Below are 21189 nucleotides of genomic sequence, written 5' to 3' on the forward strand. Positions count from 1 at the left end.
CTTACCACTGCTCACAGGGCTCTGTAATCCTTCTTGATGCTCCTCAGACTGCTCCTGGCTGTATCACTGGAGCCCACGTGAAACAACAGGAATGGATAATAGTCAGTGGACTGTATGAGGCTTGGTAGTCTCTCGGTGGCATCCGTAAACAGCACACCTCTCTAGAGAGCAAATGGGTGCCTCTACCTCTCAGAAGAGAGTCGCCTACTACTATCACCCATTGCCTTTTCTTAGTTGCACTGGTTGTTATATGGGGAGCAGATCAGGCTGCCTTACTCAGCTCCAGTGTCTCTCCTGATGTGGCAGGTCTTTCCACTTCAGTCTGCAGAGTGGTGAAGCGGTTCTGCAAGGGCACCTCAGGCTTCGAGGGAAGTCTTTTCCTCCTGCTGTTCCTTGCCTTTGCAAGCTTCCGTTCTTCTGCATTATTGGCCCCCCTCCCTTCTGTGTGTGCTGATGGGGGAGTTTTTGGCTGTTTGGCTGTGGGTCCACTGCAAGCTGCGCTTGGAACCAGCTATTTAACTCCTTCTCAGCCTCCCTGATGTTAGCTGGCCTTCTCACCACCTCCTGCAGCTCAGCCACCTGCTGCAGGAGGTCCTCCACCTGGGCACACCTGGTCTGCCACCTATCCCTGCCCCAGGAGAAAGGTCTAGGCACTTCCTGCAGTCTGAGGTCTGCACTGCAGCCTCTCCCTTCAGCAGCTGTCTGGGTGGAGTCATCAGCCACTGCTGTGTTAGATGGTGCAGACCCCCCAGCTGGAGCTGCAGCCTTTGCTCTCAGACGAGCGCCCACCATTCTGCCTTGAGAGTCAGAGTCCTATTAGCTTTGTTTGATGGCCTGTAGTTCTTGTACTGAGACTGCGAAAGTGAATCCTCGTCCACTCTTTTTATGCCATACATGATTTTTTAGATTTCTAACATTTCCCCCTAAATTGTCTCTTCTCTGGAGTCTTGACTTAGCTATTCCCCATACAGAAGGTGTTCCACACCTTTGTTCATCCTTTTTGTACTTTTAAACTTTTCCAGCTCTATTATGTCTTCTTTGAATAGAGGAGACCAGAACTGCACGTAATACTCAAAGTACGGGAAAACCTTGGATAATCTGTATAGTGGCATCATGTTGTTCTCTGCTTTGTTCTCCATACCTTTCCTGATCATTTCAAGTATATGATTTGCTTTTGGGGCTACTACTAAGCTGAGGTTTCCACGGACCAGTCTGCCATAACCTTGAAATCATCACTCCTCCGTGGTACTGAGCAGCTCAAAACACTTCTTCTTATGTCTAAGGTTAGGATTATACATCAGTTCATCTACATTTATCTACACTGAATTTAATTTGCTATTTTATTTTTGGCACTCAGTTTTGCAAGGTCCTGTAGTTCACGCATAGTCAACTGTAGCTTTTACAGCTATGATTGGTAATAATAGCTGATTTCTACACCTCATTGCATACTCCCTTTTCCATGTCATTTTTTTTTGTGAAATAGTATAGGTTCCAGAAAAGATTTTAGCACAGACCCTGGCAGAACTCCAGTGGGGACCTCCCTCCATTGTGAGAACCAAACTAATTATTACTAATCTATGTTTTCAGTCTTTTAACTGACCGTCTGCTTGTGCAAGGAAAAGGACATTGTCAAAAGCTATTTGGAAAACAAAGTAGAGTATATCTACTGGGTCACCTTTATCTGCATGTTTGACCTTTTCAAAGAATGCTAATAAATTTGTAAGGCATAATTTTCCTCTGTTTGACTTTTTCCAAGTAGGTAATTTTTTATCCAAATGTTATCTATCTATCTATGTATTAATACTCTTTTTTCTTATAGTTTCTACTCATTTGCCTAGTAGACACCTGCAAGTCTATAGTTCCCAGATATCCTTTTTAAAAATTGACATCGCATTTGTCACCCAGCTGTCCTCAGATATGAAAACAGTTTTGAAAACCTCAGTGAGAGGTTTCATGCCATTGCTCCTATTACTTTCAATTACTTAGTTTACTGATTTTTTTTTATTAATCCTATTTTATTTCATCCTTATTCCTTTAGAATTCTTGGATTGCAGGATATTTGCACTTAAAGTATCGTATCTCAATTAGCCCATCTGAGCTGAACTGAAGCCAGGGACCCGCCAGGGACCGGCAGCTCTCAAGAGTGAGGCTGACATGGCCTGCGCGAGGCTGACGTGGTTTGGGCGTTGCCAGGAGCACCCGCAGGAGATTTAAATGGCCCTAGCTACCTGGAGCGCTGCGAACAGGGCGAGCAAACAGGGCGCGGCACATCAGCCAGGGCATGGCATGGCATGGCATGGCATGGCATGGCAATTTGTGCAGCAGTTTGCATGGGAGGGTGTGCAGGGAGGGCCCTGTAATCTGCTTGTAGGACCACAGCCCAGGGAAGTGCTCTAGGTCTCCACCATAATGGTGGGCACTTGCCTCAGAGCTAAAGCCAATGTTCCTACAGAGAACATCTCCCCTGAGATGTCTGATGCATCCACCCAGACGGAAGTGGTAAGGAAGGAGACTTCAGTACAGGCAGTAGGTTGCAGTGAATGCCCAGGCCCTTCTCCTGGTGAAAAGGTAAGTACCTGCACAAGGTGTGTGCAGGTTGGTGATCTGTTGTGTCAGGTGGCTGAGTTGCAGGAAACAGTAAAAAGGTTGTGCAGTATTAGGGGGGGTGAGACAGAGATAGATAGGTGGTTTCATAACCATGTTCCTGTAGTGGGCACCACTGAGAATGAGGCACCTTGGACCCTGGTGACCCACAAAAGCAGGGCTCTGCTTCAGCCTCCACCCTCCAGCTTCACAACCAAAACCAGATATGAAGCTTTAACAGCTATAGACACCCATGAGCAAGGTCTGCAAGGAGAAACTGTACCAGCAGCACACAGTGGATGCTGTCGAAAGAAACGATGAGTGCTTGTAGTGGGTGAGTCTGTGTTAAGGGGCACCGAGGTGCCCATCTGCTGACCTGACAGGGAGTCACGAGCAGTATGCTACCTTCTGGGAGCCAAGATCTGAGACATTGCCGAGAGGGCGCCACAACTTGTCAAGAGCACAGACTACTATCCACTGCTACTCTTTCATGTGGGCATGAATGACACTGCAAGCCAGAACCTGGGAAGAATCAAGGAGGACTATAAAGCCCTGGGGGTGCAAGTGAAAAACATTGGTGCCCAAGTTACCTTTTCCTCCATTCTACCAGTTGGAGGAAAGGCAGTAGCCAGAAATAGACGTATAATGCACATCAACTCCTGGCTACGTGGCTGGTGCCATCGCGAGGGTTTTGGCTTTTAAGACAATGGGACATTCTTTGATGACTATAACTTGTTAGGGAGGAACGGGATCCACCTGTCTAGAAGAGGCAAGGGAATCTTTGGCAGCAGGCTGGCCAACTTGGTGAAGCGGGCTTTAAACTGAAGGACTCAGGGGATGGGGTCCAAAGAGCCCTTGCTGGTGAAGACTGAGGCAAAGAAGTCCTTGAGTACCTCAGCCTTCTCCATATCCTGGGTAACCAGGTCACCCGTTTCATTCCGGAGGGGACCCACATTTTCCCTTGTCCTCCTTTTCTCACTAACACACCTATAGAAGCTTTTCTTGTTGTCCTTGACAGCCCTGGACAGACTAATCTCTATCAGGGCTTTGGCTTTCCTAACCTCATCCCTGGCTGCTCGGACAGTTTCTCTGTATTCCTCCCAGGCTACCTGCCCTTGCTTCCACCCTCTGTAGGCTTCCTTTTTTTGTCTGACTTCTTTGCCCAGGAGCTCCTTGTTCATCCATGGGGGCCTCTTGGTATTTTTGCTTGACTTCCTCTTTGTTGGGATGCATCGCTCTTGAGCTTGGAGAAGGTGATCCTTGATTACCGACCAGCTGTCTTGGGCCCCTCTTCCTACCAGGGCTTTGTCCCAGTTTACTCTACCAAGCAGATCCCTGAAGAGGCCAAAGTCTGCTCTCTTGAATCTAGGGCAGTGAGCTTTCTGTGTGCCCTCCTCACTGCCCTGCAGGTCTTGATCTCCACCATTTCATAGTCACTGCAGCCAAGGCTGCCCTTGAGCTTCACATCCCCTACCAGGTCCTCCTTATTGGTGAGAAGAAGGTCCCGCATGGCCCCTCTCCTCGTGGGCTCCTCTATCACTTGGAGGAGAAAGTTATCATCATCACATTCCAGGAACTTCCTGGATTGCTTGTGCCCTGCTGCCTTGTCCCTCCAGCAGATGTCAGGGTGGTTGAAGTCCCCCGTAAGGACCAGGGCTTGTGAGCGTGAGGCTGCTCCTATCTGCCTATAGAGGGCTTCATCTGCTTGGTCCCCCTGGTCAGGTGGCCTGTAGCAGATCCCTGCTATGATGTCCCCTGCCCCAGCCCTCCCTTTAATCCTGACCCATAGGCTCTCGGTGGGCTCCTCATCCATCCCCAGGTGGAGGTCCATGCACTGCAGCTGGTCATTGACATAGAGGGCAACATCCCCTCCTCATCTGCCCTGCCTGTCCTTCCTAAAGAGCCTGTACCCTTCCATCCCAACACTCCAGTCATAGGAGCTATCCCACCATGTCTCCGTAATGCCAATAAGGTCATAGCCTTGCAGGCGCACACACATCTCCAACTCCTCTTCTTTATTCCCCATACTCCGTGCGTTCGCGTAGAGGCATTTCAGTTGGGCCCCCGATGGGGCTGACTTATTGGCTGGAGTGGCTGGAATTCTTTTGATGTATCTTCCCAGTGTTACCCTGTTGGTTCCTGTTGCATCCGGAGCCCCTGGCTCGTCTCCTCCAGGCTTTGAGCATGCTGTAGTGCATCCAGCATGTCTCTGAGCAGTAGGCCGAGGGCCCTCGCCAGCTCCCCGTCCCTCCAACCTGGGCACATCATCCCACAACATGTCACTGGCAAGCCTGATGTTATCCCCCTCCCCCTTCGAGCCTAGTTTAAAGCTCTGTCGATGAGCCCCGCTAGTTCCTGGGCAAAGATCCTCTTCCCCCTTTGAGAGGGGTGAATCCCATCAGGGTTCATCAGGCCCGGTGCCGTGTAGGCCGCCCCATTGTCAAAGAACTCAAAGTTGTGGTGTTGACAGCAGCCACGGAGCCATGCATTTATGGACTGCGTCCACCTGTTCCACCCACCATTGCTGCCCTTAACTGGAAGGAGGGAGGAGAATATTACCTGCGCTCCCGAATCCTTCAGTGACTGCCCTAAGAGCCTGAAGTCCCTTTTGATTGCTTTCATGGTGTGTGTCTGCTTCATACCCACCCACATGGAGGAGCAGCAGTGGGTAATAGTCAGAGGGCTGTACCAGGCTGGGGAGTTTCCTAGTGATGTCCTTGACATGGTCCCCAGGGAGGCAGCAGACTTCTCTGAGAGGAGGGTCTGCCCTGCATGTCGGGCCCTCTGTACCCTTCAGATGGGAGTCCCCTACAACTGTAACTCTCCTTTTCTTCTTTGTTGGGGTGGTCACGACCTGAGGCATGGGCCTTTTGGGCCTAGGTGCTACCTCTGGAGTAGCTTGACTGTCATCCATATCTTTGCTCGAGTGGCTTGTGAATGTGAGGCTGCTCCTATCTGCCTATAGAGGGCTTCATCTGCTCAGTCCCCCTGGTCGGGGGGGACCTCTTTCTTGAAAGATGCAGAAATTCAAGATGCAGACAGACTGCAGAGGTTCCAAAGGAGGGCCATGAAGATGATCAAAGGGCTGGAGAACCTGCCCTATGAGGAAAGACTGAAGGAGTTTGGTCTTTTCTCCCTGAAGAAGAGAAGGCTCAGGGGGGACCTCATCACAGTATTCCGGTACTTAAAGGGTGGCTACAAAGAGGATGGACGCTCTCTCTTCACAAGGAGCCACATGGAGAGTACAAGGGGCAACGGGTACAAGTTGCACTGGGAGAGGTTTCATCTTGATACAAGAAAGAAATTTTTTACAGCCAGAACAGTCATTCACTGGAACAACCTCCTCAGGGAGACTCCCTTTCCCACAGCAGGTTGGTCTAGGTGATCTTTCGAGGTCCCTTCCTACCTAGGCTAATCTATGATTTTATATAAATACCTGAAGGGAAGGTGTAAAGAAGATGGAGCCAGGCTCTTTTCAGTGGTGCCCAGTGACAGAAGAAGGAGCAATGGGCACAAGCTGGAACACAAGAGGTTCCACCTGAACATAAGGAAGCACTTTTTTACTGTAAGGGTGACTGAACACTGGAACAAGTTGCCCAGAGAGGTTGTGGAGTCTCCCTCCTTGGAGATGTTCAAAAGCCATCTGGACATAGTACTGAGCAACCTGCTCTAGGTGGTCCTGCTTGAGCAGTGGGTTTGAACAAAATGATTTCCAGAGATCCCTTCCAACCTCATCCATTCTGTCATCCTGTGTAGTAGACCTATCTGTTATATAGGGGTGGGGGTTTTTTTAATTGTGTTCCCATGCAGATCATGAGTTGTTATGAGGTGAGTTGGATAAAGTGTGTCCATAAATGATAGACTAAGTACCTTGTATAAACATGACAGTTGCTTTTAAGCTGCATTAAAGATCTTTCTTGACTTTTCCAAGATTGAGTTCTCTTAGTAACTGAAACAGGAGCATTTGAGTTGATTAGGGTACTCTAGATCTGAAGAAGGGAAAAATCCCAAACTATTTGAAACATGCTTTGTCCAAGATACCTGGGACTGGGGCTGGTGCAGTTGGAAGCCACAAGATAGGAATCCAGGCTCCCTGGAACTTGTTCTGAGCTCTGCCACAAAGCTTCTGTGTGATTTTCATCCTGTAATTTTGAACTGGTCTGTGGTATGCTGCAGTTAAGTGTGCAAGGGAGGAGGTTGGGCAGAAGCTGCCATCTTGTTCACTCAGCAATTGCAGTCACACCCATGAATAGAAAACCTGCCAATAATTCCCCAAGGAGAAAAGCTGTGTGTCATTTTGCATGTGCCACTTTGTCCCATACCTTTCCAGTGGGACATGAGTTTTGGCCATTTGCAGACAAGTTGAGCTTATCCAAAATTTCATTGTAATGCCTGTCTTCCCAAGCCATTCAATCAGATAATAAACTCCCTTGGGGCAGGGATTTTGTATCACCAACTCCACCTGTGCTATGCCCTTGTTTGGTTTTTTTTTTGTTTCTTTTCCCAACTTATTCCTCTAAAGCCCTGTTTCTAAAGCAGGAAATTTTGCTATCACACACAGTTGTAGTCTAAGATGTGTTGATATTTGTAAAGGGCTTTCTGAGATCCTGGGATGGGAAGGGTGCACTGGAAAGGCAAAGGGTGTTTTAGGTATGGTAAAATATATAGCTCTAGATGTGTATGTATGTGGAGGTATGACTGTAGTGCTCTAATGGATTACTTGTATGTAGCAAAGTAGATGGAAATCACTTAATTCATAGCAGGACTGACTGGCTTTTCTGTGGCTGAGAGATGGAAAAAATATGCACTGAATTTCAGCTTTGTTCCACAGGTCAGAGTACTGTAGCTTGCCTTGCTGTTGTGTAAGATGTTTGTTTGGGCATAAGTGGTAATTTCAAACATCTGCTGCTGCTTTCTTTCCTCCTCTGCTTTTCCTTTCTCTTTCCAGCCTTTCCTAACATTTGTTTCCTTTTTTTATCTTACTTTTTTCAGAGTATGTGTAGCATAATTGTGACAACTGCGTTAACTGTGGATTGTCATTGACCCTTGCTGAAGAAGCACTTTGTCAGTCAGCAAGAATGCATCACTTAGTGCTGCTCAATTCATTGAATTTTTATCCAATTTAGACCCCTGCAATTTATGAAATGTTATCTACAATAATTTTCCATGTTCTTGACCTATGTTGACAACTACTTTATCCAACTGTCTTCATCCATTTTTATGTGCAAACTGGCTGCTGTGAGTCAGAGAATACTGATAGGTTAGGAAAATATCTGTGTTCAATTATTGTTAAAAAACCCATGCAATTCTTAGGCAGAATAGTCCATTTTTTGGGGTCTTGCTTTTGTGACTCTGCCCATAGGCAAGAGATGTGCCACCAGTCTCAATCTCCCCTCTGTCAGGGTTTAGCCCCAGCCGACAGCTGAGTACCATGAGGCTGCTCGCTCACCCCTCCCCCGGCAGGATGAGGAGGAGAATGGGAAAAACAACTGCAAATTTTGTGGGTTGGGATAAGGACAGTTTCCTGGGACAGCAAGGGAGAGGGAAACAACAACAGTACTGATAACAGAATATACACAACAGGTGATGGCTCAGACCCATCCTGAAGCCGGACTGTCCCAAAGCCTCGCCTCCCCAACTAGCCCTCCTTTTCTGCTGAGCATGATGTCATATGGTATGGAATACCCCCTTTGGCTAGTTTGGGTCACCTGCCCTGGCTGTGTCCCATCCCAGCTTCTGGTAAAAATTAACTCTATCCTAGCTGAACCCAGGACACCATGACTGAGTAACACCTTAGGTCTCAAGTGTTCAGTAACCCAAATATAGTCATTGGATATTGGCATATTGTTCTGATGCCCTTTAATCCCAAATTTTTTTAATTTCTTTTTCTTTTATTAGAATGTGAAATGCAAATGGAGAATGTTGTCAACTGGTATGTTTAAACAGAGCTTGTATCACAGAAAATTTCATGACAGGACAACTAAGATATGTAAGTGACTGGTTTTGCTACCATAACCTGTAGGAACTATTTTTCTCTTATGGCCTAATATGGGCCAAGTACAATCTCATTTTCTCTCTCTGAGAGTGCCAACCTCACTTTTGTCCTTCTTCAACTTGGTGTGTTTGAATTCACTTGCATATAAATATCAGGATTATTTAAACTAGTAAAGAATAAAGTATACCAGGTGCAGAGTGAGAACATCCACATGGGGAGGCAGGCTGCTATTCCAGAATAATTCCTTCTGTAGACAAAAATCTAAGTGAAAGTTCTGCAATGCATGAGCATTGCCTCTTTTGCTCATTCAACCTGACTCATTACAGATTCATTGCTTGTTTCATGATACTTTCCGCGGCCCTTATCTGAGTTTTCTCTCTCTTTTTCTCTTTAATTTATGGTGTTCCTGTGGCACCTGCTTTCTTGTTATCTGAGCAGGAATTTCTAATTTCTTCTTACAGGCATAGGACAGATTGAGGTGAATGATGGCAATACAAGGGATAAAGCCATGACTGCATTTGGGAGTGGCGCATTCAGCAACTCTTCCTCATAGACTGAAGACCCAAACCTTCATGTTTCTTTCTACGGCATAAAAATAATAGATTCTGGTATGAAATTTACTCCCTACTTCAGAGTTAGGGTCTTTTTTTCCCCATGCATACTTTCCTCATACTGGAAAGGACTATGCCTTCAGCTTGTCTATAACTTCTGCACTTTAATAATTGTATTTTGACTTACTTGACATCAATTTGAAAATATTTACTCAAGCAGACCTCCTCATGATATATTTTAACAACAAAATAACTACTCTTTCACAAGTGTCCAGTGTGTTCATGTTAAAAATTGCATTGCTTTGATAAATAGGTGGATTATTTTTTTCAGTATATTATTTTTCCCCCTGTTTTTCAAATGTGGGATTTTTTCCACAGTTTATTGCACTGGAGAAGGTCTTACTGCAACATTCTTATATGGGGCTACTTTTCTATGAATTCTATTGAATGATGGAGAGGGAAAATAGAAAATAGTTTGATTCACATAGAGATGACATTTTATTATATGCTTTAGTGTTTAAAGACAATAAAAGATTGGTATGCTTGAATTAGCTCAGAGCAGCTTTTATTCCACAGCACAGTTTCATGCAAGTCTATGAAGAAGAGCTGCATTGTTATGGAACAACCCTGTAAGTGACTGGAAACGATGAATTTTTAAAATAGTTTGGTCTCTAGTCTGGCTTGGCTTTGAGTTCTAGACATTCAGGAAATGGAACTTTTGAAGCTGAAGTCAGTAGGAAAATGTGCACTGTTCACCCTCAGTAAGAATGACTTTATGGAAATGTTAAAATGTACCTCATTGTTTGCATAGAGTCTTCCTTTGGCAAGAAATGAGAACCTGTATAATCAATTACTCCAGAGATTTTCCTTCAAGGCCTATGGGTTAGGAAGTGTGGACACTTTTTAAAAGAAAATATTTTTTATATAAATGAACACTTTTCATACAAAATCAGCAAATCCAAGATATATCAGGCATGTGACAGTGATATGTGTATGAATACCAATGGAATACTCAAAGGAAATATATGTCAGAATACTAAAATAACTGCTGAGTCTTGAGCTAGTCTTTATTGATATAACCCAATGATTGTACAATTTAGATTAGACTGAAGACTTCTGCCAAGTTTTTCTGTTCTTATTAGAGGAAAACCCTAACCCCTATAATTCAGTGGAGTAAACTATTCTATTTGTATAGAAATGATATTTTCTGTAAACTAAATTTTATGCACTGACTTCTCAGCTGAGAAAATAGGTTTCCTGTGATGTTTTAAATTATATTCCAGATGTGTATTCCAGTGTATCCTCAGTGTAAAAACAATTATTAAGCAGATCCCAATAGATATTTGCTAAAAATCTTACAGACAAGGCTATAATCAGGACTGTGATCAGGCATGCTGTGTTGTTTTGGGTTACTCTGTCTAGCATCCTGTGCTGTCTCTCTCATGAAAGTGCAGAGTTATAATAGTCATTTTCACTTCCCCTTCCACATATGTGGATTGCTATAAGTGCCCAAAATGAATCCTAATGTTTTACACTGTTTCCATCATTACAGAGCTGCCTGCGCTATCCTCCCACATGCATACTCACACAAACATGTCATTTGCCCCTTTCTGTATTTTATCAAATTGTATTGGGTCTGGCTGAGATGGAGTTAATTCTGTCTTCTGGAGCAATTGCTACGCATACTGAAGCCCTACTTCCTGGGAAGTGGTCGGACATCACCTGCTGATGGGAAGTAGAGGATAAATCTTTTGTTTTTCCTTTGCTTCTGTGTGCCACCTTGCTTTATTAAACTGCCTTTATCTTGACCCATGAGGTTTTTTTCCATCTTATTTTTCTCCTTTTCCTGTCCTGGGGAGTGACAGAGTGGCTTGGTGGACAGCTGGCATCCAGCCAAGGTTAAACCACCACACAAATAAAATGGCTTTTTTATTTGTAGTAATTTTATGCTTACATAAACTCCTCTCAGTTGCTAATGATAGTTCTTGTAGGAGCCTTGATGCAGAGGAGTTCCTAATACCAATTTAAATGCCATGGGATCTCTGACATACAGCTCCTCTAGACAATAGTAGTATTGGTGACTACCTTCTTCCATTAATGTTCATGCATCTAAATCAGAGTTGGCAGTGGTAGAAAGGGCAAAAGTTTAAACTGCTTCTGCTCAGTCTATATCATTGTTTTTTCTTTGTGGATGTTTTTATACCATCCTGAAGTTGTGTTGGGAATAGTCATTTATAACTCCTCCCTACAGGCTCAAATATGAATGAGTTTTCACAATGAATTGCCATGCATGGCATGCTTTGTGTGTGCTCTTAGTCTGTGCAGTGTTGAAATTTGTTGATTTAAATAATTTTCTTCATAATTTTTAAAGGCATGGTAACATGGGGATGAGTTAAGGTGACAGTAAATACTCTTTCAGCAAAGAAACCTTAGATCCCTCATTCAGTTGAAAATGTTTCTAGCAATAATAGCCAGGTCTGATAATAAGGTTTGGGAGGGGGATCTGTATAAACCCTGAAAACCATGTTTGGTTATTCAGACCTGTTGAACCTGTTGAAACCTGTTGTTTTTGTTACTCATTTCTAAATACTGGTAATAGAAGAAGAGAGGTCCATGGTCTAAGGCAACCCAGTCACCTAGTGAGAGATTAAATGGTACATAGAATGCCTCTCAGCTGGCTGCAGATATGTTGGGAGAGCTGAGTTACCTGTAAGAATAGAAGATTAAGAGAAAAAACCCAAGCTTGTGTTGTGGAGATTTGGAAAAGAAATCATGTGTTAGCATCAGGTGACAAGGAAGTAGGGGGTCATTATAAATGTGTTATAAATCAACCTTTTTCATGGAGGAGAGCTCCAGTTAAAAGGGATCTTGATCCCACTTAAAATAAATCTCTTCAGTCTTAAGGCTTAGTGCTTACCAAAGTCTTTGGCTCTCCCTTTTTTGGCTTCTTGACAGATATACTCTATACATCTTGCAGGCCCCCAGACATTGCTACATCAAACAGCACCTAAGATGGATTAACTACCTGCTCATCCTGAAGGGACCTCTGGATCATGTAAGATCTGAAGGTGGCAGTCAGCTCTTGGTTTCTTGAGAGGAAGTCCACCAAGATGGATTTCAGCCCAAGCTGAAAGAGGAGTTGAGTAACCAGGAGAGAAAGGCACCCTATCCAATTTCTCAGTTCTCTCCAAAGTTGAAAAGGAATTATGATTGTTACTAGAAGATTTAACAGAGAATGTCTGTGTAAGCATTACCAGATAGTCTATATTCCTAGACTGCATAATTTCTCCTCTAGAAGAATACTGTTGACTCTAAAGTTAATTCTTGGGAAGGGGAAAAATTCAATTCTTCTTTATAAAGATGTGGTGAGTTGACTTTAGCCAGCTGCCAGACGCCCACCCAGCTGCTCTCTCACTCTCCTTCCTCAACAGGACAGGGGGAGAAAATAAGATTAAAAAACAGCTCATGGGTCAAGATAAAGACAGGGAGATCACTTCCAATTACCTTCATGGGCAAAACTTGACCTAGGGAAAATTATGATTCTATGACCAGGAAGTAGAGGCCTGAAATCAGGGTAGTATTGACCTCAACCAAATTTTCTGTTAGCATCAATGGAGTAATTTTTGTCTAAGTATCACATGATTTGAAGTTGAGGTGAAGATGCATAGTGCAGACATTAGCCTGGTAAGGAAAGACATTAATACCATCCCTGACAAGTGACAAAGAGATGTAAGCTGAAAATAAAGTTCTCATATATATGTATGTGTGTATGCATGCACAGATATTCATAAACAGCACAAATCTAAGGTGCAGAGTTGGCTGCAAGTAGGAAATGGCTTACTTTCTTGGAAAGAGGTGAATTGAATTTTTATAGTCATATCCTGTGAAACAATTCAGCAGAAATATGAGATGTCAGGAAGCTAGATGAACGTAAATGTAGCCTGAGTTTCTCTGTGAATAGTTTATATTGTTTACATTTATAAAAACTAGCTCCCATTTAGATAACGCAGAAATGACTGTGGAGTCCTGTCTGCTGTAAGGTTGATGTCACTTTTGGTGTTGTCCTTTCTGGATATCATGACTCTTTGAAGAGATGTCTGACAGATAAGAATATGGCTTTCAAAACTAGATTTTTAACCCAAATCATCTTTTTTGGTTTTTTGTTTCAAGCTTTTTTTTCTTATTGTTGCAATTTAACCTGTTGCTCAGTACCCAACTGTTTCTTCCTTGGGAGTACTGTAGTATAAAATAAAGTTTCAAAGAGCCAGACTGAGTGAATCTTGACAAAGACTCACTTTGCTATAAAATACAGCTTAATTTTGTTTTTTTCACTCCAAGTGGTGAAGCTGATTTACATATTGGTTAAGTAGAACGTTTGAGTATGTTACTGAACTTTTTTTTTCAAGAACAGACCTAAATAAAACAAAAGAAAAAACCTATCATTCATTTCTCATTGTGATATACTGTTAAGCTATGTAAAAGTAATTTTTTTCATAGAAAAAGGAGCTAGTCTAATAATGAAAAATAATAAAATAATAATGTTGTTATTCAAAAGATGCTAGCCAATGAAATCTTTCCAGCAGGGGATTTAAATAGATGTTCATGGAGACTTGTAGTAATAACTAAATTAGACATATTCCCTAGTAAACAATATGCCAAGGTGAGCTTTGCATTCATATTGCCAAAATGAACTCTTTAACATGTAGTATGTCTTGGATTCTGGTAAATGGGAAAATTCCCAAGATTTCACACATTTCTTGATAGTCTCCATGGAATCCTAACACTTACCAAATATTTTCCTTTTTGGCAGGTGGAGTGGATACAACAGCAGGTGGTTAAAAGAAGAATAAAGAGGGATTATAAACATGGTGGTACCCAATCCACTTATTTCAATGATCCCAAGTGGCCAAGCATGTGGTACATGGTAAGTACATAAATGGTCATTGTTTCTGTTTCATGCTAGCATTTAGTTCTTTCCTGTGATATTTTGAAAAGGGCCAAAATAGTATATTCCAAAAAAGAAAACTTTATTTTCTGCTTTATGCAACAAATGAAGGCTTAGAAACTCCTTATAAATATTATAATGAATTCACAGGGGGCCCCACAATAAGAAACATATATTAATGCATTCATTCATGAATGCTTCCTATTGCAAGATGCCTTGGGAATTACTTATTAGAGGATAAACTTTCAGCAATGAGAAGGGAAGGAACATAGCCACAATATGTGAGTGAACCCACTTGTTTTCAAAGTGCCCAATTCACTTTCTCAGCCATCAGTGTGACACAAACTTATTATGTCCTGAAACAGGAGAAAAGAGCTACAAACAATGTCTGTTCAGTGTTGGTGACAGCCAACATGGCTTCACTAAGGGCAAATTGTGCCTGACAAACTTGGTGGCCTTCTATGATGGGGTGACAGCATCGGTGGATAAGGGAAGAGTGACTGACGTCATCTACCTGGACTTGTGCAAGGCATTTGACACTGTCCCACACGACATCCTTGTCTCTAAATTGGAGAGACATGGATTCGATGGATGGACCACTCGGTGGATCAGGAATTGGCTGGATGGTCGCACTCAAAGACTTGTGGTCAATGGCTCAATGTCCAAGTGGAGAACAGTGACGAGTGGTGTTCCTCAGGGGTCAGTACTGGGACCGGCACTGTTTAACATCTTTGTCGGCGACATAGACAGTGGGATCGAGTGTACCCTCAGCAAGTTTGCCGATGACACCAAGCTGTGTGGTGCGGTCGACACGCTGGAGGGAAGGGATGCCATCCAGAGGGACCTGGACAGGCTGGAGAGGTGTGCCCGTGCGAACCACATCAAGTCCAACAAGGCCAAGTGCAAGGTCCTGCATGTGGGTCGGCGCGATCCCAAGCACGACTATAGGCTGGGCAAGGAATGGATTGAAAGCATCCCCGAGGAGAAGGATTTGGGGGTGTTGATTGATGAAAAGCAATTGATAAATAAGATTAACAAAAGTAGCTATGGTTACAGTGACAAATACAGTCATACGAAGATATCTGGTAATGATCCAAGTCAGTCCTCAAGTCAATTCATTAATATATTTTTAGCTATTCTCTCTTCCTGAAATAGTGTACTCACTAATAGTTAATCTTAAAAATTTATATACCCATGAACCTTACCTAAGAACCTAGGGAAATATCTGACATTATTAAGGTTATAAACCATAGCAAGAAATGGAACATGGGAAGTTTTTTCTCAGAAAGAAAATGAGCAAGAAAGTCAAATTCATAAGCTGCTTGGAATGGAGGAAGAAGGACATCACCTATAACATAACTGTCATTGTCATAGAATCATAGAATCATAGAATCATTAAGGTTGGAAAAGACCTCTAAGATCATCAAGTCCAACCGTCAACCTAACACCACCATGCCTACTAAACCATGTCCCAAAGTGCCACATCTATACATTTTTTGAACATCTCCAGGGATGGTGACTCCACCACCTCTCTGGGCAGCCTGTTCCAATGCTTGACCACTCTTTTGGTGAAGAAATTTTTCCTAATATCCAACGTAAACCTCCCCTGGCACAACTTGAGGCCATTTCCTCTTGTCCTATCACTAGTTACTTGGGAGAAGAGACTAACACCCACCTCACTACAACCTCCTTTCAGGTAGTTGTAGAGAGCAATAAGGTCTCCCCTCAGCCTCCTCTTCTCCAGGCTAAACAACCCCAGTTCCCTCAGCCACTCCTCATAAGACTTGCTCTCTAGACCCTTCACCAGCTTCCCTTCTCTGGACATGCTCCAGCACCTCAATGTCCTTCTTGTACTGAGGGGCCCAAAACTCAACACAGTATTTGAGGTGCAGCCTCACCAGAGCCGAGTACAGGGGCACAATCACTTCCCTACTCCTGCTGGCCACACTATTCCTGATACAAGCCAGGATGCTGTTGGCCTTCTTGGCCACCTGGGCACACCGCTGGCTCATGTTCAGCAGGTTCAGTTCAGCACCCCTAGGTCCTTTTCCAGTGGGCAGCTTTCCAGCTGCTCATGTCACATGATAATGACAGTAAGCTAGTTTTTAGAGAGAATTTCACAAAATAGCTAAGAGAATCTAGACACATGTGATATTGAATACAATGTCAAAACAGAAAACCTTTCCAGTTTCATGTCTGCTTTTTAATTGCAAAGGAGAGCTTCCAAATGGTCTGTCCAAAAGATGTCCAAGTGATTCTTTTGGCCTTTTACCCTTGTAAGACATGAATTTCAAGTATGAGAAAAGCTTTGTATCTGAAATTTTCCTTATTATGCCCCTCTTCCTTCCTACAGGTCCTTCAAGAGTCTCTCAACCCTGCAGATGGTTCCTATTAAATACTAACTGTGGTATCATTGACATTTCCAGTTAAACAATCCAAAGATAAACATCATCCTTTAATTGCTTTTTAAAAACCTTAATCAAATTATTCTATGTAACTGGGTGAGGGGTTGTTTATTCCTTTTGGTGGTATCCTCCATGCAATAGATGTAAACAATGTGTGTTGAAATGGTGCTGGCTTACTGTAGTTGTCTTGTCATGATACTAATGCAAGAAACTTCTGAATTACTTTATCTGCTGGGAGAGGGGGAAATTCCATAGACTAATCTGGTTTATACTATTCTTTTTAAAATTCAAAAACAACACTTCAAAGATTAGTAGTTCTAATAAAAACATTGCAACCCCACAGCTTCTGTACATTAATATGACAAAGATTGTTTTTATTCTAAAAAGAGAAGACAGAAAAAATACATTGAAAATTATGTAGATAATTCAGTACTTGCCTACTGATACAAAATTCAATCAATCTAAATCACATATTTTTATTATCATGACAGATGTTATATTATTTTTTATTTGGGTAACACTGTAAATAAAAACAGTGCCTATAAATTCATTAAAGAAAAGCCCTCTGCTAAGCAGCTGACAATATAATTTGGATTGATGTTTAGGAAACAGCACATGGTTAAAGGAAAATAATAGCATAGAACTCAATAGTGGAAAATTCCTAACAAGAAAGTATTTTGAAGGAAAGAGGAATTTAAAGTGACAGGAAAGAGAACATATCTATACCATATGGAACAGAACATCTATACCATATTATATAGTATCTGAAGAGTAATTGTACTCCAAGTTTTAAAGTGTTTCTGATAAAAGCCAAATCTTCTGACTGCTTTGAGAGCAATGTGAACAATCAAATTAAAATAGAGAAAAATCACAAACTACAGGGATCTGAGATCTGATGTTGAACCAGACAAAACTGGAATTTAAGCGGTAAAGGACAGTACTGGACAAGAAGAACAAGGCTGGGAGCAGGAAGATAAGAGCATAGATAAAAAAGAAGTAAGAGGACGAAGAAGAGTAATGAATAGAGGTGAAGAGAAAACATACTATTTTTAATAGGACTTGAGAATAAATTATATATTATAACAGTAAGAACTGAACCCTTCATCTGCTATTGAACTACTGCATGCTTGGATGCATCTCCACTGCCGTTCCATTCTCTGTCCATATGTTACATATTCTGTGATCCAAAGTTGACAGCAATCTGACCTCATTTTGCACTGAACATGGCTAATGGTTGCCTTCAGTGTGCCTATGTTCTGGAGGATAGGGATGGCCTAAGTCAAGGCAAAATGCATCTCTCAATGTATTTATACTCCTTACAATGTGTAGAGTGCTTAAACACTCCTATCTCAGTGTAGTGTTTAATGTTACTCTGTGGGGCAGATGGAGTGAATGCCAAGCGTGCTCATGACGCCGCTGTTGCTATGATAGAGGTTTCCAGTATTTCTTTTTTTTTCTCCATTTCTTTTTCCTCTCTACCACTCTTTGCTTCCCTCCTTTTCCCCACTCCCTCTTTTTTACGAATTGCTCTGGCCAAGTGGAGGAGCTGGAGAAAAGCAGTGCTGATGAGAGGCTTGTTGGACTCACTTTACAGGGGATGACTTTGTGTGTTGATCAGAGTTGCTAATGGGGCATATGAATAGCCAAGGTTCACATCTCATTGCCATGGTGAGCCAGATTTCTTCATATGAACTGGGTGCATTCGTGTCAAGGAAAGGGCTTTCAATTTTAACATACCCTAAATGAACTTTCTCCCCAACACCAGACAGTGTCTAAGAAAGTAGTTCCCCAGGCTCTTCTCAATGTAACTATCTACAATTCATCAGATGATACCTTAATCTGCAAGTTTTTCGGAATGGTGTTTTGGTTACAGGTTCTTCACTGCTGCTCATCTGCTGTTATTGCACAAAACCTGCCAAAAGCTGTCTTTTATAGATAAAAAGGAATCTGGATTAGTTTCCAGACATTCTGTAAAGAAGTTACACAACACATAAGCTCCAAAAAGCAGGTTTTGTTTCCATGGCTGTTTCTGTACAGGCATTTGTCTACTTTAATCCATATATGATTTGTTTTCCTGAAGAAAAATTAATCAAACAGTTCAAATGCACATTTCAAATAAGTAGGTTTAACAGTCAGGAATAGATGCTTTGTTTTACACAGGGCTTCTAGTGGTTCAGTGTGGCTGAACGCTTCCTTTTTCTTTTGCTTAACATGAAGGGTAATCTGAAAGAGAAATAAGCACGTTTAGCAACTGTCATTTAATTTGGCCTTTTTTTTTAATTATCCCTATATTTCTAAACAAAGATATTGAATCTGTATAATTGCTATTCAAGTCAATATGCTCATCTGCTAATTTAAATGGTAATGTTAATGTGAGTAGGCTAATATCTCAAACCCACACTGTTCAGTAATCTGCAACATCCAATACTTTTATCTCCTCTTCTCTCCTTAGCACTGCAGTGATAACACCGATCATTGTCAATCAGATATGAATATAGTAGGTGCTTGGAAGAGAGGCTACACTGGAAAGAATGTTGTGGTCACTATCCTGGATGATGGCATTGAAAGAAACCATCCAGACTTGATGCAAAATTATGTGAGTCTCTGCAGTATTCCAGACTTGCTGCTTTATTATTATCCTACAATTAATTTGCTGCTAATAGAAAGACAATCATGTTCAAGTCACTGAAGGAGGAGGGAGGAGGGTTCATATTCCTCAAATAGTAGCACCAATATGAGGAAAACATTCTTCCAGGAGGAAAACATTCTTCCAGGAGGAAAACAGATAGCTTTTGGTAATCTGTATTCTTTTAGTTAAAACTATATGGAGTCTTAATGTCTTTAATATATCTGGATGCCTTTCATAATTGAGTCCATTTCTGAAGGGTTGGAACCAATTGTGTGATGTTCTTTCTCTTCTCTGTGATTATTTTACTTAATATCCTCACATCCTGAACACTCTGAGAAGTTATGAATGGAATACACTGCTTTTGAGTTAATGCACGCAACTGAAGTCCATTTTTGGTCAATACGTTTAGCTAGCAAGACAGCAGCTCTTCTCAAAGACTGTAATTTTAGGCATATCGTTCTATGAATTTATTTTTAATTTTATTTTTAATGTTTATGTTTATTTTTCGTCTTATTGCTAGAAATAATATTAAAGGAAAAAGACATGACTTGTGAGTCAGTTAAAAATAGGTGTAGAATATTTTGAGGTCTTTCTAGTAAATCTCTGTTAAATCCAGTAAGCCCCCTCCTGATTTGTAATAGGAGGAGAACCGTATCCTTTGTTTACTGTGTCCTATGTTTCACGTAGCCTCAGAAGGTTTTTGTTTGGTTGTGGTTCATCGCATTTAAATGATTGGTTTAATATACCTTTGAAGAATTGCGTAATGATGTGAGGAGAAACTGCTTCTCTAGTGGGTGATTTCTTGGTTTAGTGCCACACTTTGAAGCTGTTTAGAATGTTAAAGTTGTGCTTTGCTGGAGTGATTATTCCTGTGGTTCAGGAATAGGCATTACCTGAAAGCACATGACCTTAAGGACCTTATTTTTCTGAAATTAAATGTGCAAGCTGTACATTCACAATGTACATTCACACAAGGTAAGAAAACGAATATATTTGGACTGAGTCAGATTGGTGAAGATAACACACACAAGTCATGTATAGACATAGATCCTGTAAAAGGGCCTTGAACACAGGCTTTGTGCCAGGGAGCATATCATCTTGACAGAGCATTCAAGAGTACCAACATTAACAACCCATCAAAGCTACAATGGTGTCCACAGTTCTAAAGCCATCTGTTTAAAATTAGTCACACGTACATCTGTATCCTTCCCCATTGCATGTGGAACTCAGCTTTGAAATACATTACTGCATAAGCACAAATGACAGGATATTGACCTACTAATCAACGTATGCTTAGTTTGATCCTAATGCATGACACGTCTTTCATTTTAAACTCTAAAGTCATTTAAACAAACCAAATATAAGTTTGCCTCCTCATTGAATGACACAGGTGTCACTTCATCCCAGTACTGTCCTCCCACTGAATTCAAAGTAGCTATTTATTCCCTTACCACCTTCTCTCTCCTTTTCCTTATGCCAACAAGGAATTCCTCCAGGGCAATTCACATTGCTTGCTTAATGCCTTCTATATGATAGATTATTGCTGGTGTGGCTGCAAACAGGAATATTTGAGGTGGATGTGGTAACTGGCTTTGAACAAAGAAGAGATTAAAAAGAACTGCTTTCCATGTCAACACACTACACGCTACCATGTTAATTAACAGGAACCCTACAAACCTGCAGTTATTTACTCTATAAACTATTTTCAGCTCTAAGAATCTCAGTAAATTTAAAATATGGAACAAAAATATGCAGATATTTTGTATATATTCTAATCCTCCCAGCCAATTAAGGGATGTTTAGAGAGACACTTTTTTCCAAATGGGAATGTTCTTTATGTTTCATTTCAAACTGTATTTTGATAAAAATATTATTAGGATAGATTATTCTTTTTCCTTGAAACAATGACTGAAATTTCAGTCATCATCTTGCAGATGATTTCTTGAATCTTGAAACATTTAGCAAAATCCTGATTTTAAGAATGAACATGCATAATTTCTGAAAGTTTCTTAGAAGGAATATAGACTTTTGGTTTAATTAAACACATCTTTCTACTTCCTCACAGACATTGGAACTATGCT

The 21189-nt window shown here is 41.7% G+C and overlaps 2 protein-coding genes and 1 long non-coding RNA gene across 9 annotated transcripts in view; 2 read left to right on the plus strand and 1 right to left on the minus strand.

Annotated features, from left to right (window-relative positions):
* The window catches only part of LOC142599148 (SWI/SNF-related matrix-associated actin-dependent regulator of chromatin subfamily A member 2), a 686065-nt gene that overhangs the window by 469069 nt on the left and 195807 nt on the right, over positions 1-21189 (plus strand). The gene's annotated exons all lie outside the window — the stretch shown is intronic.
* LOC142599154 (proprotein convertase subtilisin/kexin type 5-like) overlaps positions 1-21189 on the plus strand; it is a 287421-nt gene that overhangs the window by 74928 nt on the left and 191304 nt on the right. For both annotated transcript variants that reach the window (XM_075738888.1, XM_075738886.1), the window contains exons 3-4: positions 13940-14053; positions 18932-19075. In XM_075738888.1, coding sequence (XP_075595003.1) covers positions 13940-14053; positions 18932-19075 — 258 coding nt within the window. The remainder of the gene's footprint in view (positions 1-13939; positions 14054-18931; positions 19076-21189) is intronic.
* Positions 1-21189, minus strand: part of LOC142599232 (uncharacterized) — a 537129-nt gene that overhangs the window by 27666 nt on the left and 488274 nt on the right. The gene's annotated exons all lie outside the window — the stretch shown is intronic.

The sequence above is a fragment of the Balearica regulorum genome, chromosome W, assembly GCF_011004875.1.
Source record: "Balearica regulorum gibbericeps isolate bBalReg1 chromosome W, bBalReg1.pri, whole genome shotgun sequence".
In the NCBI taxonomy this organism is placed as follows: Eukaryota; Metazoa; Chordata; class Aves; order Gruiformes; family Gruidae; genus Balearica; species Balearica regulorum.